General features: G+C 41.0%; 2 protein-coding genes across 4 annotated transcripts in view; both read left to right on the top strand.

Annotated features, from left to right (window-relative positions):
* The window catches only part of esyt2b (extended synaptotagmin-like protein 2b), a 39840-nt gene extending 24439 nt beyond the window's left edge, over positions 1-15401 (top strand). The window contains exons 10-25 of one of the 3 annotated variants that reach the window (XM_080515086.1): positions 382-558; positions 747-829; positions 1192-1240; positions 2038-2127; positions 2578-2673; positions 3220-3321; positions 3911-3973; positions 7307-7381; positions 8834-8920; positions 9064-9213; positions 11238-11590; positions 11895-11993; positions 12253-12384; positions 13242-13347; positions 13567-13616; positions 14363-15401. In XM_080515086.1, the coding sequence (XP_080371212.1) occupies positions 382-558; positions 747-829; positions 1192-1240; positions 2038-2127; positions 2578-2673; positions 3220-3321; positions 3911-3973; positions 7307-7381; positions 8834-8920; positions 9064-9213; positions 11238-11590; positions 11895-11993; positions 12253-12384; positions 13242-13347; positions 13567-13616; positions 14363-14435 (1785 nt within the window). In that variant the 3' untranslated portion in view covers positions 14436-15401. The remainder of the gene's footprint in view (positions 1-381; positions 559-746; positions 830-1191; positions 1241-2037; positions 2128-2577; positions 2674-3219; positions 3322-3910; positions 3974-7306; positions 7382-8833; positions 8921-9063; positions 9214-11237; positions 11591-11894; positions 11994-12252; positions 12385-13241; positions 13348-13566; positions 13617-14362) is intronic. The other 2 variants (XM_080515087.1, XM_080515088.1) reach the window with 2 other exon arrangements.
* A 1626-nt stretch (positions 15402-17027) lies between these two features.
* Positions 17028-27944, top strand: ncapg2 (non-SMC condensin II complex, subunit G2; the record flags this gene model as incomplete). The annotated part of the gene is made up of 26 exons (XM_080514766.1): positions 17028-17105; positions 17882-18061; positions 18143-18257; positions 18525-18682; positions 18911-19045; positions 19134-19228; positions 19313-19469; positions 19595-19687; positions 19798-19923; positions 20865-21041; positions 21169-21321; positions 21532-21754; positions 21841-21938; positions 22099-22269; positions 22341-22411; positions 22495-22648; positions 22754-22924; positions 23225-23338; positions 24290-24436; positions 25385-25484; positions 25584-25777; positions 26745-26879; positions 27037-27140; positions 27238-27338; positions 27437-27536; positions 27617-27944. The coding sequence occupies 26 exons, from the start codon at positions 17028-17030 to the stop codon at positions 27666-27668; spliced, it is 3402 nt and encodes a 1133-aa protein (XP_080370892.1). The 3' UTR covers positions 27669-27944.

Raw genomic sequence — 27944 nt, 5'->3', positions numbered from 1 at the left:
TATCTCTAGACGTGTCCTCAGAGATCTTATACACACATTCCTTTGTCTGTTCAGTCCTTTTAGTCTCGGCACGCATGAGGAAGCTATTGAAGAGTTCCTCTTGAGTATCACTAAGCATTGGGCTTGTGGAGTCACAAAGACATTTTAAGGTGTTTTCAAGGACGGGAGGGGAACTAATGCTCAACGCATTTTAATCCACATTTGTGCAGTTAATTATTCTTATAATGACTTTAGAAAGAGAATAAGTCGTGGTTTTCTCTTGTGCTTCCTTCGTAATGTGCTGCTCGCAATCACCTGCGACTCCACTGTTACCTCCAAGTGTCAGAAGCTGCTTATTTCAGACGTGCTCTTGCAAACATGATGCTACGTTTCTCTCCACAGGGAGTCCTCAGGATTCACTTTCTGGAGGCTCAGGACCTGGAGGGGAAGGATAAATTTCTCGGGGGGCTCATCAAGGGCAAGTCGGACCCTTACGGGGTCCTGCAGATCGGCAACCAGCTGTTTCAGAGCAAAACTATTAAGGAGAGTTTGCATCCCAAGTGGAACGAAGTTTATGAGGTGATGAGCTTTGGCTGTTTCTGAGATGAGGATTTGATCAACAGAACATATGATACAACTGAGGAAACAGTAATTACTTCTTGATAATAGCCCGTTCTTAACTGTGCCGTTTTTCACTTTGCAATAACAGCTGATCTTTAATCTATTGACTGTTTGAACAATCCTTGACATGTTGATTTGTTCGCCAGGCGCTGGTGTATGAGCACTCAGGTCAGCATCTTGAGATTGAGCTGTTTGATGAGGATCCTGACAAGGACGACTTCCTGGGAAGGTGTGCCTTGTTTTTCCCCTCCAGCTGAAATCCATTCTCTCAAGTTTGATCAATGATTAAATCAGATGTACCTTGAAAACGTGACTGAAAGCTTGAGTGTAGATTCGAAACAATGCTGCAATGAAGCAATTTTTATGATTGTGCATCAGTCATAATGAAGGAGGTGGTTTATCCCATAGTTACCCACTCAAGGGCAAATTCTATCGATTTTACCCCCAAGGCTGTAACATTACACCCAGTGCTATTAACACAAAGAAACCAATCGATATCTGGACTGTCTCTCTTTAGATTCATTTGTGTGATTTCTTTCTGTTTACTCTGTGCCGTCCACAATTTCAGTAATCATTTGCTGTGATTTGCAGCCTCATGATTGATATGACTGAGCTGCACAAAGAACAGAAGGTTGATGAGGTGAGACACTTTCTATGCAATTCATGTTTTCAGCCTGCCTGGCATTTATGCATGGCAGGTTGAAAAGTAGCTGATTTATTGTGAATTATGTTTGTTTGTGTTCTCATCAAAAGATGAGATGCTGGTGTTATATATTGGTCCACTTACTGTGAAGCTTCAGGCAGGAGCTGGTTACCTTCGATTGGCAGAAACATTGAAAAGGGAGGGAAACAATCAGTGTTGCCAACTTGTCAGACTCTCCTGAGTAATTGTTTTTCTTTTTTGTTTGTTTGTTTTTTTTCAAAGTCAGGCAAAAAAAAAAGGTTGCAGCGTTAATGAGCTGCATCTCTGTTCACTTTGTTTAGCAACAGGCTGGATGACAGTGGACGGAGGGAGAAAAACCTGCACTGCACGGAGTCACAGCCACACACACACACACACACACAAAAACTACATCCACACAGTTTTAGTTTTAATTTTTCTTCTTGCTTTCTTTCTATAACAGTTGCCAGCTCAGTCATTCTTTTAAAGCATTGTGCTGCTTCTTGTTTCCCCCAATTACTTTGTACTATATACTATTATAAATAGTTGGCAACACTGGGGAAAAGTTAATTAATTTACTCACAGCAAATTCAAAGCTGCAGGTTTATAGATACTGTAGTATTTTGTAGTATTTTATAGAATATGAGCAAATTATCAATAACCTGTGTTATAATCCTAGAATTTCACAGTATGATTTTCTAGTTTACTTTCTGTGAAAATGTGACATTTTTATTCCCCTATATGCTTTTTTCACTTTTTATGTTTTTGTTTTGCAGTGGTTTGATTTAGAAGAAACTCCTACGGGGAAACTTCACTTAAAACTCGAGTGGCTTTCGCTGTTTTCCACTTCTGAGAGGCTGGACCAGGTAGCAGAAAGAAATATTCTATTTGCTTCACACTACATGTACTTTTATGCACACTTTTATGGGTAAATTTGGTGATTGTCTTCAAAATCATTCGATATGTTGCACCTTTTCCAACAAAAGTGAATAATATTTGTGCATCAATAAGCATTTGATGTTGTTCGTCATGTGGTTGTTTCTCTTAAATGCCAGTTAATTGTTAAAACTATTGACTATTTTTTTCCCCAAGTTTCGTCTGGTCTGTCTTGACCAGTCCACAATAAAAAATGCAGTTTAATATCATGAAGGACTCAAAGAACCCAAACAATGACTGATGTTTCTCTTTACTTTAAAATAAAAATGGATACTAAAGTTAGATGTTTATCATCAACACTAGAGTTTATATTTATACTGGAATTTTCTACGTTTCTCTCCATGTGTTGACCGCCACTGCTGTCCTTCTTGTCCAATCAGGTGCTGCGAAGTGTGCGCGCAGACAGAAGCCTGGCCAATGACGGGCTGTCGTCAGCACTCCTGGTGGTCTATCTGGACTCAGCAAAGAACCTGCCAGTAAGATACGATATTGTTTTGATGCTGGCGATGCAAATTGTCCCGCTGCTGTAGCTTGAGCTAGAATACAGCTGAAAAACAGGCCTCTTGTTTTTCACCTCTTTCACTGAAACTGAACCGGTTCAGGAAGAAAACCCAGCACTGTTTAAATAAGGATTACTCCTCAGTTTTGAACATTGCCTCACCTTTTTGTTATTCAACCGTAATGTTTGACATTCTTTGTTCTTTTGCTTCCACACATTGATATTTGTTTTTCCCATGCACTCTGACTTTAAGTTGAACCTGAAATATTGACATTGCCTTGTTTTAGAAGTATGTTAACAATCCCACCTGCTCCAGGCTGTGATCAGTGTATTTTATCGGAACAATTCTGTCTCACATCAAGATTTTATGTCATGATTGTTTTCCCGGAATCAAAATGTTGCTTCTTATTTTTATGAGCTTGTATATATTTATCTTTGTCTTATGTGATTGGAAAAAGTTTCTATCGCACTATGCGCAGTAAAATCCTACTCATTTTCTATTTCCTTTCTTCTTTGCCCCAAGAGTGTCTTCACAGGCAGCTTAGGCTGTGGAAATTTAAGTGAGAGGAGAGCATCTGGATTAGTCTTTTGTGAGACCAATACTTCTCAGTATAGAACAATATGTGTGAGTGCCAGCCGTACTTCTGCATCTTGCATTCATTGTTGTGCAATGCTGTGCTCCAGAAGTCCATTAAGCCCGTATCTCAAAGCATGTGTGAGCCGTGCACGGTTTTATTGAATCCTCTAATCTAAATGTTCAATAACCATTAACAAGAAGCAAGCACACCCAAAGATGCTTTCTGCTAGTTAGGCACAGGCATATTCTGATAAATCAAGTGCTGAGTAAAAATCTGAGGTGCAGAGTATCCGCAGTGCTTTAGGCAGCCAAACAGGGCTTATGATGATTTGTTAGTGTGTAGCTGTGCAGATGCAGAAGGTCTGTGGCTTGTTAAAAAAAAAAAAAGAGTCACAGAATTTCCCTGCGGGGAATATAACCTTATTACTCTGACCTGTATTTTCATTCTTAGCTTTCTGCAGTGTTAACAATATCCACCGCACCCTTACTGTTTCTATTTATCACATCATGCCATACCATTCATGGTTCAGAGGGAGTTTCATATATATTCTTCTGGGTTTTTCCTCATTCAGAGTTTCTCCCGGCCTACTAATTGTGGGTGTGATTTTCTCCCCTTAAATCTCCTTGTGGCTTAAAGAGCAACCTGTCAGATTTCACCTATGACGGGTTGAAGCAAGTCTCAGTCTTTAAGGCCCTGAAGGTAATGTGGGAAAAAATGGATTGCATGTATGGATCACACCCTGTGTCACACCTGTGCTGGCTCTAGTGTGCACCGTCTTGTGTTTGTGCTGATTATCAGACTGAGAAGTCTTTGTTTTTCTCTTGAAATGTGCATGGAAGTGGATGATTGCATTGTGTTTGACGCTGTAGTTGTGTTGTTTGCTCTTTTCACCCAAGTGATGAGTTCCTAAGTCATAATCTTGCATGCAGACATCAAACAGAAGGAAATGCTGTGGCTCAACACTGTGCTCCCAGAATTCACATCAATTGAGTAACTGTCATTCCCTCCAGTCAAACAGTGATGCAGCTTTTACACACCTTGTTGAGTTCAATTGTAGGTAATGTCCTTCATGTATATTCAGTGAATTAGCCGTCAGCATGGCCCAGCAGAGCAGATCCTTTTGAATCTGCCTTCAAGCTTACGATTTTTTTTAATTGAAGGTTGAGGTTTCCGCGGGTGTGTTTTGTAATTGAATGTGAACAACTTGTTCCCTTGAGATAAACATGAATCCTGCAAGTACTCAATTAACTCAAGAAATTCCCAGTGTTGCAGACTCTTTTTCTTCACTTCAGTTAAATTATATAACACATTTTTTGAGTTTTAGCAGGAGTTTCATGAATGAAAACTCTATAAAGTATTCATATTTCTGCGGTTGGGGTGAAGTTTTTGGTCGATGCATACAAATTGACCAGTGTTGGAGCTAAAATGTCCCAAATTATGAATTTAAAGTCCTTCTGTTGTAAAAGTTTTCGGATTGGCAATCTTGCCCACATTTCTCTCCAAACAAGTCAGATTTTTAATCTCATTTTTACAAAAACAAAACATCCCTTGCCTATTTTTCATTGAAAATCTTGGATTTTTCATTTATATCATACAAATTATGTCACCAACCCGAGATATATATGTTTGAATTGAAGCTTTATTGGACAAACTACAGAGCAACCTGGTTTGTGGATGACCATGTGTGCCACTTTGTCTGATCTTTAGGAATTTGATCATGTTTATAGATAAGATCTGGAGTTTAGGATGTCTGGCTTGTCAGGCCAGCATTTCTGCATTTCTTACGCTGCAGCGAACTCCAGCACTTTTTTGCATGTTTTCCTAAGTAATGATGTATAGTGTGATGAAAGGTTACATAATGTCAGTTGGGAAGAGAAACTAGAAACAGGCTTGTTCGCTCCCATAATAACAGTGATTATCCTGTCGAGCCCTCAGATGACACAGCTGCGACTCTGTTCATCAAGTAGATTAGTGTCAGGTTGCGCTAATACAGAAGTTACTTCATTCTACTCGGCGGGAGTTGTTTTCTTGCATTCAAAGTTTCCAGGAAGTTTTTAAATCTCCCTCACACAGTGACACTCCCTTCAGCTCCACATCAGCCCAGCCGTCAGTGAAACTCACTGCAGGACCGTTTGTGGCTTACTCGACGTTACAGGGCAGCAGGAGCACAACAGCTTTTGGGTTTTGCCCTCAGCGGGCCTTCATTTGTCATTCTCTCTGCAGTGCTGTCTGCTCACTGTGTGGCAGGCTGTGTCTCTGCTTCTTATGTCCTCATCACTGCATTTGAACCTGCTGTGACTCTGATAATGTTGCATGAAATTGTGCTCCAGTCTCAATTGTTTTTCCTCAGTCAGTCTCTATTAAGATGTTTCTAAGATAAAGCCTCGTCAAGGCAAACTATTTTTTTTTTTTACATTGTTTGCCTGTGGAATATTAATTCACAATGCATTTGCATATCTTGTTGGGAAAATGCTCCAACACTGAGGTGAGTTACAGTTACAATCTTGTCATGAACACTCAGATGGCAACGTGTGGGTAACACATAGCCTCTCTAGTCTGTCGTGACTCACATGTTGAATGTCACAGGCATGCCATGGCTAGGTGAGTAAACCCACCGGTGAGAAGGAAATAGCGGCAAACAAGCAGAGATAGAAATCTGAAGATAGTCTGAGCACGTCCTCAAACTCGCAGGCTCCATTCTCACAAGTGTGTTACGTCAAACATCACCGGGGGGAAACCCTGTCAGGGAAAATCGTCACACCTCACACAAGAACATTCACACCACAGTGGGAGACTGAAAGACTTCCTCCATTCATCTTCTGCAGTGGTTCACATCCTCATATGAAATTTGATTGACCTGTTTTAACGTGAACCTGTGCAATATTGGTAGAAAAATATATTTTTGTATTTGACATATACAAACTTCAAGTTCATGACTGTATTATAATTCAGTTTTGAAATATCAAGTGAAATACAAAGACTTTATTGTGAAACAGTTCGAGCCAGCCGCTGTGACGTAAACTGAGTTTTATATGACAGTAAGAAGTATGCACCCCTTACATTAACATTGTCCCTTTTTAACACTTTCACTGAAGGAATCAGGCACAGCTTTTTACATTAGAATTCACAAAAACTCGAAAATGTTAAAGTGATTACAGAGTTTCACAAAATTAGATATATAGCAATATAGATCAATGAAAAGTGTACCCCTTTTGAAGATGCTCAGTCACGTCCACTAATTTGGCTCTTGGCAGCTCAGAAAACTTGAATGTTGCTGTAGGAAGAGTGTACAGTGAAGTTTGGGTTCAGCATAAAAACTTTATAATTGGGGGGAGTAAAAATGGACATGAATCCTTAGCAGGCTTATGCCAACGTTATTTTACATATGCAGTTGACAGAAGTGCACTGAGTTAAGACGTGTATGTGAGGCTCGGGCCGCGTCTATGGTACAAGATTCAATAACACATAGTAGCCCCTAAAGAAAGATGTAGCTGAATAGACAATTACTAGAAAGAAGTAGCACCATGGCATAATTACGGTCTGAGGAGTTGTGTGCTATGTGCCCTCTCAGTTAGGTTTTAGCATATCAGAGTGTGGGATTGTCTTAATCAGCCTTCATGTGCAACGTGAAGCTTAATTCTAATGCTTCCGAGAAGTAGATGTCAGATTTAAACACTGTTCTCAAGAGGAAAAGAGTGGGTTGAAGAGAAAGTTAAAACTTTTCCTTGGTTTCACAGCGTGTGTGTTGAAAATTTGCAGGGTATTATTATACTGGAAGGAATGCTAAATAATACTTAGATGTCAAAACCTGGCATGCCAAATTTAGTGTGCAGTGAGACAGAAGCCTTGCAGTCTCCTTGGTAGCCTCTCTGCCTGCGGTCCTGCTTGTCAGATTGTATATTAATGTTCCCTCCCATTTTCTGACTCTGTCACCTTTGTGTGCACAGGCTAACATCTGAGCGTGGCTGGAACTGCGTGTTGTTTTCAGGACGGCCAACTGAAAGCCATCTCTCTGATTCTCTCTCTTGATAGTCCGCGAAGAAGAGCAGCAGCGAGCCCAGTCCTTACGTCCAGTTCACAGTTGGGCACAAAACTCTTGAGAGTAAGGTGAGTCACACCCATTAGTCCTATTACTCTGACTGATTTTGGCCTTGCTTGCTGCTTCTGAAATGTTGCATTGATTTTTTGGGGCTTTGGAGTTGCTCTTTTCATACAGTATAAGAGGGAAAATGTAATTTCAGAAGGATATTCTTTCTCAATATCTTCCTACTTGAGGTCTCTGGGTAAACATGGAATGCAACAGTGGTTATACAAGAACGTACAGTAGCTCCATCACTTACAATCATATAATGGAAGTCTAGTTGGCACAACTTAATAAACTGTTTCCATAAAGCTTCCCTTTACACAATACTTCCCCCCACACAACTGTGAAACTGAGAGAGATTAACTGAAAATTATTATGTGAAACTGTAGAACAATAAAAGAGGAATAATAACCACCAACACACCAATAAATGCAGACTCAAGAGCTTCTCGGCTGACGTGAAGAGTTGTTTGCCAGATTTTTCTCATGAGAAATTTCTATCGAGCGTTGAAAGGGAGAAATTATTAAGAAGTAGGAACCCTTGAACTGGGACGAGTTGTTGTTGTTGACGCAGACGTTTAACTGCAAGCGTGAGAAGCAGCAGGTTTGCAAGAGCGATATGTAAAGGAGCTTACATTTTCTGTTTGGATTTGAATTTATTTGCACAAAGCCTTCAATAAAGTCACGACCTTTACAGCCAAACTTCTACTGAAACCGAAATTAAGTGGGTGTATTTTTGTAATTACATCATCAAACTACAAAATGTAGTTGCACAGTTAAAGTAGATACTGCTCAAATTCAGAAACTACATTTTATTACAAATTGACTGTCCAAAGAAGCGCTAAGCGTTAAACCAAACAATGGCTTAAGCCAGAGACCGTGTTGAAAACCAGTAGTTCTGCTCGCTATAAAACAAAAGGAGAAAGCAAACAGGCGAGGTCTAACAACAAACAGACTGTAGATAAATCCCCCTCTAAAGAAATCCGGCATAAACAAAAACAGAGACAGAAAATGTTAATACGCTATGAGGAACAAATATGTTGGCGTTGATTAATGTGATGTACGAAATATAGAAAACCTCATTCTGAGTGAACCTGAAACTCAAAACTATCATTGCATAAGCCAATTTGTTTCATTACAAAAACAAAACAATAAAACTAAGTATCACTGCCCTAATTTCAACAGATCATTGGGAAATGGGACTAATTACCACATCAATCAGAAGATGATGAAAACCAACAAGATTCATTAAACATTTTAAACCAGAAAGAAGCACAGGAATGAACAGCTTGATACATATAGTATAAACACCAAAAATAATTATTAACATACAAAAAAGCATGTGGTTTTTGAATACATAGTCCTGTAGCTACAGTATTGTTTTGTCCAATTATCGTCTGTTTTCAAATTTCCTCTTCTAGCTAAGTATTAAATCTTATTAAAAGCTAACAAGTGTCTGTCTGTCTGCCTTTAAAGATCCGGTACAAGACCAAGGAGCCCTTGTGGGAAGACTGTTTCACCTTCCTTGTTCATAATCCCAGGAGGCAGGAGCTTGAAGTGGAGGTAATGTAGCATCACAGCATGTCTAAAACCTCACTGATGCCGTCGATTTTTTCTAAAAGGCCGAACACTGACACTGCGTGAGTCGCTGACTGGTCTGAAAAAGTTGATTTGGGTTTTCGTTTTGTTTTTTTTGCCTTGCGCAGATAAAAGATGACAAGCACAAGTGCACGCTGGGTAACTTGACGGTGCCTCTGAGCAGCCTGCTGGCGGAGGAGGAGATGACGCTGACTCAGTGCTTTCCTCTGAAGAACTCGGGACCCAGCTCCACCATCAAACTGAAGATGGCCCTGAGGGTAAAACACTGGCCTGCTTCTCTACTCACCCACAGACGGGTTATTGGATTCAGTGGGGGCTGAACAGATGTTTTAAAATCTGCTGATTCATTAAGAAGGCTCCTTTATTCGCTGATATGATCTGTTTGAATGATATAGCAGAATGAGTTTTGGTGTGTCGACAGTATTCATTCATTTGTCAATAGCCCCAACCTACTATTACCTCAATCTGAGATTGATTGTTTTACTAATGACACAACACTTGCCAAGGTTTCTGTTTTAGGACGGCAGCTCCTAAATAAAGCATATTGACTATTTGAAACAATTCATCAAGCTGAGATTAGCTGCTTTCAACTGGAAATCGATAGTAAGTTCTCATTTGTTGCTAACATTTGATGTATTTCACAATGTGAGTTCACATCCACTTCCTCCAAAAAATAAGAAAAAGCAATTTTAAAGCAATCTATTTGGAAATGTTTTTTGGCATTTTGTTTTAGTTGTTTAACTTACTAAAGGCTGCAATCAGAAACTCAAAAAGAATCCCTTGCACTTTCACTTCATTTGACCAAATATTCTTTTAAGTCAGTGTTTGTTACCTTGAAATGCACAATAAGAGTTCCTTTGAAAGTTGTAGATAAATTAAAGAACTTTCTATTGAGATAAAGCATTGGTGCACAACAAAGAGGCTGTAGAGTCTCAGACTGTGAACCAAAAAAATATGGACAGCTTAAGAAAAATATTAGAATCTATTATATTATAAAATTAAAATATTTTCATCAACTCCAGTAAAAACTGCACAATTACTGGATCAGTATCCCGTAAAAAATGTTGGCATTTCGTGATCCCTGTAGATATCTCCAAAACTGTTTGTAAAACAACCAAAAAGATCATTTTTAAAAAATCACAAAAAGATGCAAAATAGCGTAAAGGAAACACAAATGTTTACATATATGTGCAAAACGAGACAAAAACTGGCACAGTGGAAACAGAGAGGTAATATAAGAAATAAGTTGAGCTATTAACCATAAAAAATAACACAGTGACATAAAAACATCTGCGAATATTAGAGATAAATCACATTGTTCTCTCTCTCTCTCTCTCTCTCTCTCTCGCTCTCGCTCTCGCTCTCGCTCTCTTTCTCTTGATGTACATTTGCACATTAACCTATTCAGGAGTGACATTTTATGAATTCAAAATATCTAAAAGGTGAGAATAAGATCAGTGACCTGTATTCCATACAAAACATCCACATTAACATTTAAGGACATATGCGCAACATATTCAGACTAAACCAAGTGTAGGCTGAGGCTACAAGACATGTTCCTTCATTCACAATAAGTCAGCCAGTACAATTGGTTTTTTTTTTGTTTTTTTAATGAACATAAGCATCCATCTTGTCTAATTGTTCAATAATCTGTCCAAGCATAAACAGCTGTTGCGAATCATCCCTTTATCTGCTGCACCAAAGCTAAGCTATTTAGAGCATTTGTATAAATTCACTCCCTCGTCCAAATCATCCTTTAACCCAAGGTGCTGTGCCTATGTGTACTCCAAATGCTATTATAATTTTAAAATAAGAGCCTGAAATCACTGGCTATTGTAACAACTAAATCACATTGCCCTCCATGACACCACACTAAGTGCATTATGTCAGATTGAATCATGACTTATCGAATGACTTCATAATAACCTGTTCAGAAAAAAAAGGCTTTTTTTTTAACTGGACCACAACCAACACAATGAGTTATTACTGATATTGTAAAAGGAAATGGCTTTACTGGCAGGGAAAGATTTCTGTAGCGACTATAGAAATAAAATTTAAAAAGACTCTTGGTGAATAAGAAAAGCCCTTAAATTTAAGCCGGGCACATAAAAAGCACCTTGGTGTGCTATAACATGAGTTTGCTTTCAGCGGAAACATTCAGAAAAGATGTGTAAAGCCTCCAAAATCCCTTTGAAGAGGTCTAATCTCATTTTAAAGCTGTGTGATCTCCCACACGGTGATATTTTGATTATTCTCATCGGTTCCTCCTGTCTTCCCGCAGATCCTGTCCCTGGAGAAGCAGGTGTCTTCAGACCTGCCGTCGTCCGTCCAGGTCAGGAAGTCCAGCCTGCCGCAGCCGGCCGCCACCCCGTCCCTGAGAACGTCGGCCTCGGACTCTCCGCTGCCTCCGCCCACGCCTCCTCCGCCGCTGGACGCTTCCACGCTCACGCTCCAGCAGCGGGACGGCGAGCCGTACTCGGCCAGCCCGCTCCGCAGCACCACCAGCCTGAGCTCCTGCATGTCCAGCTCCCAGAAGCACCTGCCCCACAAGGAGTCCACGCCCAGCCTGGCCTCAGACATCTCTCTGCCCTTTGCCTCCATGGAGCTCCAGCAGAGGCTTCGCCAGCTACAGAAGTACATGTCACGTGTATTAAAAAAAAATAAATGTTTTAATAACTCTTCTCCACCCTGTGCCTCAGTTGACACGGCCCTCCGTATTTATTAATATCCCTGACTCAGGTCATTGATCAGATTTTGAATGTTGATTTACTAAATTTAAAGTCAGCAGGTGCATCTGGTGAATATTGATCTTTATGAATCTATCACCTGCCACCATGTCAGCTGATCTCATCCTTGCCGGCATGCATGTGTGCATGTGCAGTGTAAATTCAGTCTTGCGGCGTCTTGGAGTTGACACTGTGTCTGACTTTGTTTATAGCGGCTCGGCCCCCGGCCAGTTCCCCCTGGGCGAGGTCCAGCTGACTGTTCGACACAGCTCCCAGAGGAACAAGCTCATCGTGGTGGTGCACGCGTGTCGGTGAGCTCCGGCCAACCACAGCTCCCTGATTTCAACATCTGCAGTGAAAAATACCTTGATTTTTTTTCCCCTTCCCTACACAATTTGCTCTTTCTTTTTTGGACCTTTCTGTCACTAATTGTGATTTATTAGAAATTATTTTTGGTTTGTTTGTTTGTTTATTTGGATCTAACAGACTGTTCGGAGAGAATCTGCAGCATTCCCGTAGCATGTGCCTGGTGACGTGCGAGTGAAATAGTTTTGTCCTGTGTGTCCTCAGTAACTTGATAGCCTTCACCAAAGACGGCTCGGACCCCTTCGTACGCCTCTATTTGCTGCCTGACAAGAGTCGGACGGGGAGAAGGAAGACGAGCACAATGAAGAGGACTCTTAATCCTGTTTTCGATCAAACGTGGGTTGACAAAACACACATATTTCACACATATTTGGGATATATAATTTGTACAGTGATGATTGTTGCTTCATAGAAGTCCAATTATCTTCACATCAGGACCATTTCAGTTGCTTTTACTGTTTATTGTTTAATGCCAGTGGGCAAAATTGGTAGAGTTTAGAAAGGCTTATTTTTCAACCTTTAATTTAAGTTATTTGCAATTATGTCACTGTTGTATTCATTTGGTTGATGACTGAGTTTTATAAGAGCTTTAAATCTACTTTTGCTCCCAGTTTTAGTAATGTCTTGTTGTTATACTCCCCTTTGAATTTTGTCATTAAGAAAATGGAACACATCCACACTGAAAGCACAAGTTGCGGGATTTGTTTTTGTATCATTCAATCTTCTGGTTAAAAACTGTTTTTTATTCATCATGACATCCACACTGAAGCTATAACTCCTCTGACCTGGGAATCTTACTTTGTGCGGTCGATGTGGAACTCTCCCCTCCACTTTCTGTTATTTCAAACTTCTAGTTTGTAGTGGAGTTGCAGAGCTCAGTGAAACTTTCTCCTCTCCTGGGTGAACATCTCACCTGGTAACATTATTCGGCGTCGTGCTCACCACAGCGCTGGTGACTAATGATGTCCTTTTCCTAATTAGCAGCCTCCTTTAGCCCAGTGTGGCCTCCAGAGAAAGGCCTGTTTTTCAAAACGACCAATTCAACATCCCAGGAGTTGATGTTAAGAAGAGCTGCTTGAATGCATTTACAACTTTCTGAAGATGGCCTGCGCATTTCTTTCTGAATATATGGACACAGTAATCAAACTAACTCCTCCAGGTCATGAACAATGTGTGTGCTTGTGTGTTTGCAGGTTTGAGTTCAGTGTTTCTATGGTGGAGCTTCACAGGAGAACTCTGGATGTAGCAGTGAAGAACAGAGGAAGCATTCTCTCTAAACATAAAGGGCTTTTAGGAAAGGTAACTTCTACATGGCAGTGGTTCTGCAATTAGTACACTTAATTCTTCCATCTATTGTGATGACAAACAAAGTGATTGATATGAAGTGCCCATCTCAAGACAAATTCAACAAACCGCTGTAATATTTGATGTCTTTAAGACAAAAGTCCAGCTGTTAAAAAAAAAGGAAAATGCTTTGCATCGCTTTACTTTTGTCATGTGTGAAATCTGTCATTTCAGGTACTGGTGGATTTAAGTGGAGATGAGATATCAAAAGGATGCACGCAATGGTAAATATGCATTTAATTAGGTGGTTTTCAAAGTGCGGGTTGCAGGGGAAAATCTGGGTGGGAAAGACATTTTTTGCTGTATATTTTTCATTTGAATTCATCAGAACAAATTATGATTTACAAAACAAAAAAACTAATTATCTTATCAAAATCAAACTATCAAACTAAATTTCAGACAATAAAAATTCTAATCTTGAGTTTAACAGGTTTGACAGTTGCACTCTATATACAAAGATTTGCCAGGTATTTCAAATTAAGAGCATCTAATACAAGAACATTTATGTGAGGGGTTTCAAACATAGCAAAACGGGTCATGGGACTGACATTGCAAACTACAACGAGAACATCAATTTCATTTTCAGAATGAAAGTACCGGTAATTGATATTTCTGAGTGACTGGAACATTTTTAGGAATAAAAGCATGACAGTGAGATACGAGCTGAGAGGTCAGTGAATGTAGTGAAGTAGCTTCAGCATTTAAGCTATATTGTGATGTCACCATCAAAATCCTGGGATAATTGTTTCCTCGAGATCTCAAACTTTGTCAGAAATTGCATCATACAGTGTGAAAAACATTACAAAGTCTGTCATTCCACCATCATGTCATTCAGAGATAAAACAACTGTTGTGAATATTGGGTGGAGGTCCTTTGAAAACTCGTATTTCTATTATATTTATTCATCTTAAAAGCGAGAAAAAATGTTCTAATATCTTACATATATTTTCCGTCTCATTTCCTCCCGCAGGTATGACCTCAGTGAAGAAGGCTTTTTGTCTCAAGGCATCAGAAGTATTCAAGACCCCCTCCTCTTAGAGTGAACCCGCCTCCCCGCTGTAAAATAGTCATCGTCTTCACCGAAGGGCACATCATTCTCTTGTACTTATTTATGTTCTCCTGCAATTTACAGGAGCGAATTTCAGCATGTGAGAAAAAAAAACTGTTTGTCAAGCATTTCCTGTTATTATTTCCTGATCCCGATTGGAAGATACTGCGACATGTTGTGATGCATTAAAACTCACAAACTGCCTTCGTCCCTGTTTTCAAGTGTTTCATGTAAATATCAGGTTGCCAATATTAACGATGTAAGAGAATTTGCAGGGGCTTTCATGGCGTAACTCTTTAATTACTGATATTGAAATCTGTTAGAATTCATATGACTTTTTTTGTCCAGTTTGTGAAAATGTGACATAATTCTGTTTCACTGTCTGAGAAAACTTTTACCAAAGGAACGGATACACTCACAACAGTCGGTTTTAGTAGCAGCCTTGACTCTGATATGTTTTTGTCATGCAGTGTTATTTGATTGTTTACCTCTTAATGTTATTTATGCTCGATTGAAAACACGGAATGCACATATGCAAAGATTAAAATGATTGCTCTGTATATTTTAGGAGGTTTGTGCAATACTGGTTTGCTCTGAACGTCGCCTCGCGCTGAACCCCCGAGGGCATTTTAGGGCTTGCGAGCGAGCGCTGTACAATATGAAGACTGCAAAGGATACTTGAATTAAAGGTTTGACTGTCCTCAAGCCAAATGTGAGTTTGAACAATCTGCAAACTGTGATCAGAGACAACGATGATTGAGTCGTATGAGCAGGGCTGCCCGAATGTGCTGTCGTGCTTGTATATGGTTTGCCATGCAGTTATAACTGTTTGTTGGAGCTTTGAAATACATTTCTTGTTATCTATCCTGTGCCTTAAAAGATCCACTATGTAATTTTTTGCCTTCTTATTGTTATTTTTGAATGATGCCTCATGGCTTTTGATGAATAAATGGTTTCTCTTGTGACAGTCGGTGTATGTGTGTTTTTATTTACAGTAATTGGCCAGAAAGATATGAACAATCCTCGTTTTGGAGATGCATTGTGTGTAAGTGAGCTGGTGTTGACCTCTCTAGCTAGAATATGAACACACCCTTTGGCACAATGTTAAATTCTCTCCGCTTGAAAATGTTTCTTTAGTGACTTTGTTGTTGTGTGCTACTTAGTAATAGTTATTTTACATGCATTCAGGGATGTATCTTCATCTTCGTCTTCTTCATATTCATTTTGCAATTATTGATAGTTTGTTGCAGCTTTTTAGTTTTGTGTCTTTTACTGATGATAACAAGTACTTCTTTATGGTCAGGAGTGACTTTTCTCTTTGTGCTTGTTTTGTGCCTTGTGGTCTTTTAGCTGATCTTTATGTTTTTGTGTCTCTTTGTATCTGTTTTTTTTTTCCTCACATCTCTGAGGAGTAGTTATCAGTTTTTTTGTTTTTCGGTTGGTTTGCATTCCTGCAAAGCTATTTCACAACTTGGTCATGTGGATCTCTTTGTGATAGATTAATTTATTAAAACTTCATTCAACCATTTTATGTATCTTCATAGATATATCAGAATTTAAATTTCAGCACAAATAAACTCAACCACAACATGTGGAAGTCTGAAATATCAACATTTGAAGTCATACATTTGTTGTTTTTTTTTAACATTCTCGGAACGGAACACAGAAAAACCCTACAACCCCACATGAGCAAACATGTGCAACACTGGAGAGGAAATACAGACTCAGACTCACAGCCGCAGGCTTTTCTGTTGCTGTGTGGTGTGAGCTCAATATTTCACGTAATTGATATGTGAACACATTTAGAAAAAAAGACTATATTGTATTAATAATGTGAGTTTTTCTTATAGCTCAAACTTCTGTTCAAATGAACTGAAACGTTTCAACGCTTTTTGTTGCATTCTTTGTAATTCTTAATTCATGAAAATTGATTGATGGATGAATAGATGGATTTTGTTCGTAGATATCATTAAACAAATTACACAATTATGGCAATAAATTGCAAATGATGCAATGTTTGTAGGTGGAGATATAACGGACAAAGTTTTCAAATGTTATTGGGTTGTGTTTTTTAGTTTTTGTTTGTTTTGTTTTGTTTTTAAACACGACAGTGTTTGTTTTGATATACCAGGCGACTGCAATTCAATCAACACACGTGCTGCGCAGATCTTCGTGAACGGTCGGCCCAAAATAAATGAGCGGTCATTTGGCGCCATCAAGTGGCCAAAGAATAGACTGACAGTCAGCGTCAACAGACGCTCTTGACGTCATGACGTAACGCGTTGCTTCATCCAAATTTGCGCGGGTTCGCAGTTGACAGCCGCTCCGTTGCTTCTCACCCAAACAAGACCAAGAAAAGGCAATTAAAAAGGCAACAGTGGTTCGTATGTTATCTGGTCATGTTTTTAAGTCATGCGCCTGCTCTGGGCAGCGGACAGGGGGGGATTTAAGTTCTCTGTTGACACTTTTAAGGTTGAAAACAAACAGAATCTGCCATGTTTGAGTCCTGACGCTTGTGTAGCCAGTGTGTTGTTTTTTTTAAATTATTTTCCATCGCAGATCGTATCTCCCCAAACAATCAGGGATCATGTCCAAACGGGAGGCGTTTTTGGAAGCTGCATGTAAAGAAAATGTGGAGGACTTTATTCGGTTTATCCAGCTTCACGTAAGTAGAGAAGTTCACGACCCTCCGAGTTCTAAATCACTGTTCAGTTTATATCGTCTCCGCTTCAAAACGAATAATGGCTTTGGATAGTTGGTTTCTGCATTGTTTTACACATTCCCAGCCCTAATTTATTGATTTTGTGACCTGTTAGTTTCATACATGGTGAGTAACACTTTGTAGTTCAACATCGATGTTTAGCATTGTTGTAAACGGTTCTATAAATCTACAAATTAATACAAAACCCCATGTCAAATGCACAAACCTTTCTGAAAGCTCGCATAATGTTGCTGCTGTCTGAATTTTCAATTGTGGAACAATCGTACGCTGTTGCAGGCGTCTAACATTATTGGTTTGGTTTATAATATGAGCAAAATCACATGCGACTTGAAGTTGAGCTTGTTATTTAAACATCGTGTACTTGTTTGTAAACTTTAGACCTTGTGTTTTACCCATACGCCTTTGATCAACACCAGAGAGAGGGAAGAAAAGACAAGGTTGAAAATGTGATTTCGACTATCAGAAAAAAATAGATTTTCATGCAAGTGGCTTCAACAGATTTCTGAAGTCATGTCACCTACTATAAGATTTGGAAGGTATTAGTACTGTATGTGTCACCAGGCTTTGTTCAGCTTACAGCTGGGATAGTGATCAAATATGTCAGTTATGGAATGAAAATATTGTGTGTCAATATTTGCAAAACATTTATCATCTCGGGTGTAAAAATAGAAGAAAAAGTGAAGCTATCAAAGTAATGCTCTGTCTATGCGGCTGAGCAGAACGACAAAACGGATCCCTTCGATGTGGAGGAGGTGGTGCAGGAGATGCCCAGAGGCCAGAGGAGCGCTCTGTGGGGGAGGCTGGTGTCGCTCCTCCACGACGTTCTGCTGGCATTACCTCCAGATCGCTGGCAGGACGACCAAGAGGAAGGCATGCGGGAAGACTCCGCTGCAGACCCGGTGAGTTCCACCCCCTGGCCTCAATGCTTCTTTAGTAATTATTTCATGATTTATATACAGTAATTTTTTTTTTATCTTCAGAAACACGTCATGGCTGTGGTGGATGGAGTGACGCTCGTGGCGACAGTGTCTGTGGGGGTCTTACAAGAAGGCGATACCTACAGTGAACTTTTAAAGGTCGCCCACAGGCTTCACGGTCAGTGTTGCGGGAATTTGATTTCCAGTTTATGTTCTACCAATCGAAATAGTTTCTGGCTTCACAATTCTTTCCTCTTTAAAGAAACAGACCTGGTTCACAGAAACAAAATGAGATGTATAAATATCCAAACTCCATTCTGATTAAAACATAAAGATTCTCCGTGTACCCTTCAATATCGGGTCATAGATAAACGAGAAACTCAGAATCACACCTTTTGAGCAAGTGTCGGCCTCCTTAACGATCTTTGTTTTATTTTTTCTTTAGGTGTTCTTGTGTCTCTTCTTGCCTCCGACACTCCCCTGCTGCAGCACATCCACACGCTGTGCGAGGCCTGGTGGAAGAATGGTCTGCAGAAGAAAGAAGAGTTTGGCCGCACCGCTTTGCTTCTTTCTTTGCAGAGAAGCTTCGTTTTGAAGAAACCAGTCAGTATTTCCCTTCAGTTACGTGTCGGCTTAGCCGGCTCAATAGATTTCCATTATGATGGAGATGTTTTCTCCGATAGATTGAAGTGTTGGCAGCAGCAGCAGCAGCAGCAGCAGCCCTGGCCTGTTTGTCTCTCCGTCTCTGCCGATAACCTTTTGAAAACAGGGGATTTGGTAGCTGACGGGTTTTTATCAATACTCCTTTCCTCGCCCTGTGTGTCTTGTCAGGGCGCCGAGATCCAAAGAGTGTGGAGTCTCCATGACGTGCTTTTGAGTCTGGACTACAAATCCGAAGACAACAGGCAGATAGTCGATCTGTTGATTCGGTGCTTTCAGTGTCCGAACTACATTAAAAATGAAGACGTGAGTGTAGCGACGTGTCGCGTTTCCATCATTCAACATTTTCACTCCTTTGGCCTTTGTCAGCCTGATGACGTGTTCGCTGTCGCAGGGGAAGCGATTCCTGGTGTTCCTTTTCAGCTGGAACATCGACTTCATCTGGGTTATTCATGGCACCATCAAAAACCAGCTGGCCTTTTACAACAAGTAGGAAACCCGCTTCCCCCTCACTGACACTGTACTTCTGTTTTTTGTTGCTGTTGATTTTTATTTCTGAACTGTGTCGTACAGGACCATGAACGCTAATATAACAGAGATCTACTACCGAGCATGGAAAAAGGCCTGTGGTGATTTCCTGGAGAAGATTGAGAGCTCATGTATTCAGGATTTCATGCAGTGCGCCATCTTCCTTCACAGAACGTCTCCTGTCCATGCCAAAGTCCGACAGGTAGACTGGAACCCGCAGAACTCTAGATGTCTGTTGACAGATTTACTCCTTGTGTTTTTCAATCTCAAAATACAGATTTCACTTTTTACTGACTTTTTTTTTTTTTGTCTCTCCACTCTGTGCAGATTGTAAGTTATTACCATGCAAGGAAAGGCTGTCAACGTGTGGACAAGATGCTCTTCACTCTGTACAGGCCCATTCTCTGGAAAGCTCTCAATGTATGCACTCACTACCTGCTTTCATAGCATTATTTTCGAATTTTAATCCAGTTTAATGTCTTTCTGTTTGGTTTGTGTCTTATCTTTTTTTTTTTTTTTTTTCCCCCCAGGCTCCTAACTTTGAGGTGCGTGCAAATGCCACTTTGCTTTTCACTGATGCCTTTCCAGTTCACAATCCAGAGCAAAGCAGCGAGGATATGGAAGCAAACATTCAGATCCAGCTGGACACTGCAATGGTGAGAAACTTACATGAACGTTTTGCCCTTTGTGAGGAAGCTCGTCATGTAGTGTTGAGTTAAATTTGCCAACCATTTAAACTGCAGCTGGATTTTATGGAGTCACCGGTCCACAAATATAATGAAACCGAGTGTATGTAAGTGCAAATATGGTCTAATTTACACAATCCTGTGTTCTTGGATTTAGACAAGCTAAAAAATGTAATTCTTCTAGAGGCTGATGGTGATTTTTTTTTTATTATTATTACAGCTCTACAGTCTGCTTTTATGTATTACTCTCCGAATAAAAAAAAAAAAGAAGATTGTATTGTCTTGTATCTTATTCCCTCTTACATAGTCACATATGTTTCTCCTGTTTATTATTTTAGTATAGTTTCTCGTGATACTATAAATGGAATGACTTCGCCTTTTATGGATTTCAAGTTTAGTTGTTTTCTTCGACGCTGTTCATCCTTCCACCACCTTTTATTGGCTTATTTAACAGTTTCCTGCATGACTTGGTCTCACTGTTTAACATTAATGCTCTGGATGTGTTTGTGTGAATGTGCATGTCAATCATTCCAGCTGAATTTTAGCGTCCGGTATGTGCAAACTGATTAGCACTTACACACATCTGGCTGTAACAGATAAGTGCAATTCTGTCAGGAAGGTGCTGTGAAACAGGACGACTTTAAAGAACACCACATGTTCACATTGTGTAATCTCATTAATGCACATCATTAAATTATGTGATGGACTTTTCTGCTTTAAAAGCTACAATAGTTCCTTGGGTGTTGTATTCTGGTGTGTGGGTTTTTTTAAATTTTTTTATGTGGTTGACCTCTGACTGACGATGGAAACTATCTTCACCAACACTCTTTACATATTTGACATTCGCTGTCCATTTTTGAATTAAAGAAGTGTAGTCTAAGGTAGTGTCTTCACTTGCCTCTCCCCCTCAGGGGCTCCTGACTGACCCTCACCCCACCGTGCGCTCCAACGCCACCCTGGGCGTCTGTAAGATCCTTTGTAAGTGCTGGGAGCTGCTTCCTCCCGTCATCGTCACGGACTTCCTGAAGAAGCTGTTGGAGCTGGCAGCTGACAGCAGCTCTCCTGACGTCCGCTGTTCGGTTTTCAAGGTGGGAAATCGTGTCACAATTTACTCTTGTCAAGTTGCATAATGGATTAAATCAACTCGGCGGCCTTCGGATTAGTTATAGGCTTTTAGATTCAACGCCTTGTGGTTTGTGTCACTCTTTCCTCCAGTGTCTGCCGATGGTCCTGGATAATCCGCTCAGCCATCCGCTGCTGGAAAAACTCCTGCCCACCCTGAAATACAGCCTCCATGACAAGTCGGAGAAAGTCCGCACAGCTTTCCTCGACATGCTCATCAAGGTGAAAGCTGTTCGGGCTGCCAAGGTATGTTTCAGTTCAGCTCTTTCCTTTAGTAATCAGCCTCTGCCACGTTGATGTTTGTGCACTTTGAAAGACATTTTGAAGACCTGTTGTTCCAAGTAATTTGTACCCACTTGAAATGGTAACAGACTCCACTTTGAGATGCTTTCATGCTGAGAGCAGATAAACCATGCAGATGTCTCTTTTTTTTTTTTTGTCCACCTCATTTCTAAGTTTTGGGACGTGTGCAGCATGGAGCATCTGCTGGCCCGCCTGGCTGTCGACTCGCCCTCTGTCTCCAAGCGTATCGTCAACCTCCTCTTCAAGTCCTTCTTCCCCGTCAACGAGTCGGAGAGGGAGTGGTGCACCCGGTGCATCACCCTCATCCAGATGAACCCCGTGGCCGTCAGGAAGTTCTACCAGTACGCCCACCAACACACCGCTCCGGCTAACATCAGTGAGTACTCGGTGTCCCAAAAAATGGAAAACGGTTTGCATGTTGCATTGTTTGAGTGTCTTAACGAGCTGTGTCTCTTTCTACAGTAAAGCTGATGTTGGCTATTCGCCGTGTCCTGAACAGCTGCATCCAGATCGACTGTGACACGACTGAGATGAATGACAGCAACAAGGAGAACAGCCTGGTAAGAGAGAATCGCTGTGGTTAGTTTTTCCAATTTTTCTAAAATTATGATTGAACCAAATGTGTATCACCTGAGAACCACAACACTTGTGTTTGCGTCTGAACCCTGGCTACACTACCGGTGACGGATGAGATCAGATTGTGTTTTTTAATCTCCACAGGCTGAACCTGCCAGGCTGCTGAACGACATGACCGTGGTTCCCAGTTTGCTGGAGATCTTGGTCATCCTGTGGAAGAGTGTCCAGAAAGCCCTTCAACAAAACGAAGAGGCCCAGAAGTATACGTTTGCAAAGTTTGGAAATGTCATGGCGAGATATTTCCGGACCTTTGAGGTAAATCATGTTTAGTATTTTGTCTGTTTCTTCATAGTTGTTATTGTTGTGAGACCCTCTGTATCTTTCAGGACGAGCGAGCCACTGTGCCCCTCATCCAGCTGGCCTCATTCATGCCTCCCGGTGCAGCTCCAACCTTCAGGTGAGTAGCAGTGCACCTATTCCTGTCTTTCTGCTGACGACTTGGTCCATCTAACCTTCATCATATTGTCCGCACTGTCTCAGCTGTGGAGTCCTGTCCAGGCTGCGGAGAATGGACTCCGAAGCAGCTCCTGCCCAGTACGACCAGCTGCTGGACTGCCTCTGCAGCTGGGGCCAGGTCGCAGATGTCCTTGAACTCATCACAGACTGGCTCAGCCAGCCGCTGCCCAAGCAAGGGGTCGGTTGATAGGACAGCCTTGATTCGGACGTGCAGTGTTGAACAATCACTCTGTGAATGGGGAAGCAGCTTTGCAGTGGAAAAAGTTCTTCTCCGTTCCTTCAGGAGAAGGCGACCGGTCGAAAGGTGCGCATCCAGGAGACGGTGGAGGCTAAACCAGACCTGGCTCTCGTGTACCTGGAGTACCTGTTCAGCCACACTGTGACTCGGGAGAAAGTCCTGGCTCTCAGTGGGACTCCACTGAAGCAGCTGCATACAGTTCTCGGAAACTGGAAGGTATTTGAAGCAGTAGCCAACTACCTTACTGCTAGCCATATTAACATCAGCAGAAGAAAAAGCCATGGGTTCATGAAAGCATAGTGTAGAGGCTGCAGATATCCTGTGATCAGATTGAAACAAAAATTTCAAGTCTTTCACAATTGATTTCTTTATTGTGCCAGATCTAAAAATACGTTTGACGCCTCTACTCACTCTTTTTGTGGAAACTATAACCAAAGTCATCTTTTGAGTACACTTACCTTTCTCAATACACTCGTTTATTGAATATGTGTTTCTCTGATGTTTTTATATCCACAGGTGGTGCTGTATGATCACCTTGGCGCCACTGCAGATCCTAAAAGTCCCAGTGTGGAGACGGCTCTGAAGGCCTTCGTGTTCCACGGCCGACTCGGTGCACATCTGCAATTTAACGTAAGTCTCCACATTCAATTTGAGTCGCTCCCGTTTGTGTTTTTCACACATTTCTATCTTTTCGCCACTAATCGCAGGTTTACATTCACGTGGCAGATGTCTTGTGATTTGTCCCAAACAATGAAGAAACTGACAAAAAACAGAACTGTTTCCTAATTGATCAACATGATAAAACAGGAAAAAAATCTCTCATACTGTAGCTGAGCTAAAGTAGCAACATGTTTCTCTCCTTTTTGCTTGTGAGCTGAACATTTAACGAATATGAAGACTTTAACAATCATCGTCACTGATCTGAGATATCAGAACTGAATGTCAATTTGATTAATTTTAGTGTGATATGATTGTATATTTGTTATAACTTTTAGTGGCCCAATAATGTCACAAGCTGGAGGACTATCACCTCCAGCTGTTTATCCAGAGATGAATAACTTGTAATAAATGAGCGTTTGATGAGCGTTTTCTAATTTTTCCATCAAGCAGCTCAGGGTCACTGGCTGCACTGGCTGGTTTCAAGCTGTTTGACAAAGAGCTACAGAGAAGTTGTAGGAGGCACTTCGTCACATTTGCAGCACATTATTCAGTTATAGTGACATAAAACGATAAATACTTGATCACAAATGTTGTTATCGCCAACTATAAGTGACGATTGTGATGAGACTAAACAGGGGGGAAAAAAACATTTATTTTATGTCTGGTGTGTATTTCCTTTGTCTTTTTATTGTTTCATTGTGCCAAAAAAAATAATAATTGCAACTGAATTATAAATCAATTGGTCATGAAAATAATTGTGGCTTGAATGAGAGCTGATAAACCTTTTTATTTTCCACTTCCGTGACTCGTTTGTGTGAGCCAGCTGCTCTCTGAGCCAGAAGTCTCTTCCACCTCATTTCAACTTGCACAAAGAAGTTAAGCGAGAACGAGAAAATGAAATCTTTTATCTGCTTTCTCCAGTCGTCGGAAGGCCGCGACTACCTGCTCTCTCTGGAGCACGTGGCGGCCTGGGTGGCTGACAGGGTGCTGCCCTTTCTGGTTAAACGTAGCCGCGATGACAGCGGGGGCCCGGAGAAGACGCCGCCGCTGGCCGCACAGATAACTGAGGTGAACTCTGCAGTCTCTTCTGTAAACACACAGGTTTGAAAAGCAAGCTCCAGGAAATGTTTTTTTTTTTTTTTTTAACCTTGACTTCTCCGAGTAGAGAAACTTAAAGTGACGCTACATGGGTATGTAATTTAGCCAAACACTGGAAATGTTTGCCATCTCCATTAAGGAGAGATGAGACATTATTTTGCGATTGAAGCCAAAATGTGTGATTCAGGCTGCCGTTTTCATGAAAGAATCTCACGCAGCTGTTTATTACAGTGTGTTTTGATAATCAGAGCAACTTGTGGTCTTGTAGAAATGCCCATCAGCTCAGGGTGACTCAGCTCAGTTTGCAGTCGCTGTTATGAATTTAATTGTGCAGCTGCAGGGAGGTCAGATCTGAGGTCTTTTTTTATGAGAAATGTCACAGACGGATGGTCGTGTCACTCGTGTCTCCTAAAAAAAATTTTTTTTTAAATCACCCAGCCAGTAAGATCGTTTGTGTGAATTGTCAAGTCAATCCGAGCGACGCGATTTCTCCGCAGGCAAATTAAATCATCTCTTCTTGTTCATAAATTGCCACTTTGGATTTTTATCTCGCTCATTTCCCCTTCCTGCGCCACGGCCGCAGATGAAAACACAGCCATGTTGTTATTCAGGACATTAGCTTTAGTGGAGCCTTTTTACCTCCCGCTTCCAGGGCTTTTCGTGTTCTGCTCGGTATATTTAGACCCCTCGTAGATTGTTCTGCTCCAGTCCACAGTCACACTCTGTCTGTACATGCCTCCTGATGCTTGCGCCGCCGTGCTAAAATGGGTTTACTTCTCATTTGGGCCATTATTCTCAGTCTGTCACCACATCGGATATTGAGAGTGTGTTCGAGGAGTGTCTGCAGGCCTCCAATTACCAGGAGAAAAACGGGGAACTTCATTAATTCCTATTTCTTGTTATTGTGCGTCACACCAGAGCTTTCTGACGGTGTGTCGAGACGTCGTGCTGGTGGGTTTGGGCGACGACTCGTTCAAGGGTCAAATCCTCCATCTGTGCTCGCTGGTCCTCCTCTCAGGTGAGAGCTTCAGATGTCCACTTGAGGCAGAATTAATTTCATGCCACTTTACCCCAAAATTAAATTCTTAAGAGGAATCATTTCTCATTGTGCTTTCAGAGGCAGGTTACCTGTGTATCCCCGCGGTGCTGCAAATCTTAAAGGAGGTGGCAAACGTCTGCGTACCAGAGGAGAGCAGCCAGGATCAGGAGGATCCAACCTTGGTCATTCTGGGCGTGGTGGCCAATATTTTCCAGAAGATCATTGAGCTGTTCGCTCACCGCCTCAAGAAGGAACCAGAGGAAGGAAGAGAGGTACATACTGTTTGTCATTTCTAGCTTTTGTTTACTGATTTTTACAGAAACCTCTTTACTTTTATCTTAATTTGACATTTAGTAAATCTTGGATAAAGTGGTCAGTGTTTGTTTTTTGTTCACCACTCATGCTTTATCTGAGAGAAATGTAGAGCTGCACAATAGATTGAAAATGTATTATCACAATATAAACATGTTCAATATACGTACCTCAAATATAGGACCAAAATGCAATCAATGATGTGTCTATGCACTGTGCATTCATGCTCTGCAAATTCAGTTTGACAGAACTTTAAATATGAATGAAAGTACAAGTAATTGCAATTGGTTATTATTATTTTTTTTATTATTATCTCTTTGTAACAACTGATTACTTGATATCTGGTGGCAGAAGTTTGAAGCACAAAAATGTTCGTCTCATCTCCTTCTGGTTGAACTGCAGATCGAAATGAGATTAAGAAGAGGGAAAAATCTACAGATCAAACACAGAGGAAGCACGCCGTTATTTTGAAAATCTTCAAACACAAAGACATTAACAGTGTCTAGTTAAATGTCTGTGATTATCATAAATCGTATCGTCATTTCAACATTCAACAGTGATGCCACATATGCAGACACAAAATTTTAAACACAAAATTATTTATTTCTCACAAAAGTTTTTGCTCGTCAGAATAAAACCATTAACAAAAGCCCCTTGCTTTGAAATTACTTTCGATTAGTTATGACCTTGAGAAGACCAAAACAAGACAACTGATGTCTGCCTTAGAAAGGATGAAAGTTAAAGGCTTTGACTTCCTTTAGCTTCTTTTAACAGTTTACTATGAAGCTCAATGTTATTTCTTCTCATAACAGATTGGAAACATTTTGCACGTAGATCTACTCACTAAACGTTGTTGGATTGAACACGTTAGCCGTCCAGTTGCTCTCGGTCTAAAATGGGTATGTCTTCTGTGCCGCCGCGGCTCAGCTGTGTCTGTCGGCCTCTTCCGGTCTGGCGGATTTCCTCCAAGTGGCTCAGACGTGGGACCGGGCGCCGCTCACCGGAGTCTTCTCCACTGTGTTCGCCGTCATCATCGTGGAAAACAAGAATTTGCTGCAGAAAGTGAGATAATGAGACATTGTAGAAATAGAATGACAGCATTGTTATTTGTGAGCAGCCGTCATGTCCGGATGCTAATTTCTGATTTGCCTCTACAATATAATCCTGTTATTAAAAAGGCAATTTTATTGATGACTTATTAGCTTTCCTGCTGTTAAAGGTAACTCATCCTGAGGAAGTGAGCACTCCGGAGACGGTGGAGGACATGCCTCCTCTGTCCAGCATCCTGCTGTCGGTCATCCTTAAATCAGCCTCCGTCACCAGGTAGACTGGTTCCTCCAGGCTGTTGCTGCTGTTGTAATCAAAACCTACAGTGTTTGTATGGAGTGCATGATTTTAATAATCCGCGCGCTTCTTTCAGGTCATTTCTGGCTGAAGTCTGCTCGTCTTTGGACTCTGAGGTTATCAGCGGTCTGACCGAACTGGCTGCTGTCCTGCACGTGTTGGCGGTGGTCAAACGCTGTGAGTTTCCCCCCCCCCCCCCGTCATGACCGAAAACATATAAAACTTCGGGGTGAATCGTTTTCCTTGTGCTGACAGAAGTGTTGATTATTTATTAGCTGTCCATTGGAAGTCTGGGCTGAAGAGCGCGGCTGTGTCGGTCCAGCAGCAGATTCACAGACACGCGGTCACATCGACGGACGGCTCGGCGATCCAGAGGTAAGTTCAGACATCAGACCCATCAGTGAAGGATTCCTTCGGTTTTGAGATGCTGATCTGTTGCTTTCTTTTCATCACAGGGTTATTTATGAATCTTCTGTGACGACTTTGAATGACATTCTTCATTTGTAATACTTTTTTAAGAAGGGGGGAAAAAAACAACATGGATCCACTTTGTGATGTATTTTCTGATGCGATTGTACTTTGTATTTCATCTGACTGAGGAGAATGTTTGATTTACTATCAGCACTCAGCTCTCGTATGTCTGGTTGGATTAAAACCCAACGCACAGAGCGTACCCTTTATTTTCCAGATTGGCTCCACTTCTGTTTATTTATTCCCTAATGGCTCGCATTATTCAAGTCTCGTCTCTCAGGCTTTTTACACTGATAATGTCAACAAATATTG

This window comes from Blennius ocellaris, assembly GCF_963422515.1.
Source record: "Blennius ocellaris genome assembly, chromosome: 19".
Classification (NCBI taxonomy): Eukaryota; Metazoa; Chordata; class Actinopteri; order Blenniiformes; family Blenniidae; genus Blennius; species Blennius ocellaris.
Note: the sequence above shows the minus strand (reverse complement) of the source record. Positions and strands in the feature narration are given on the sequence as shown.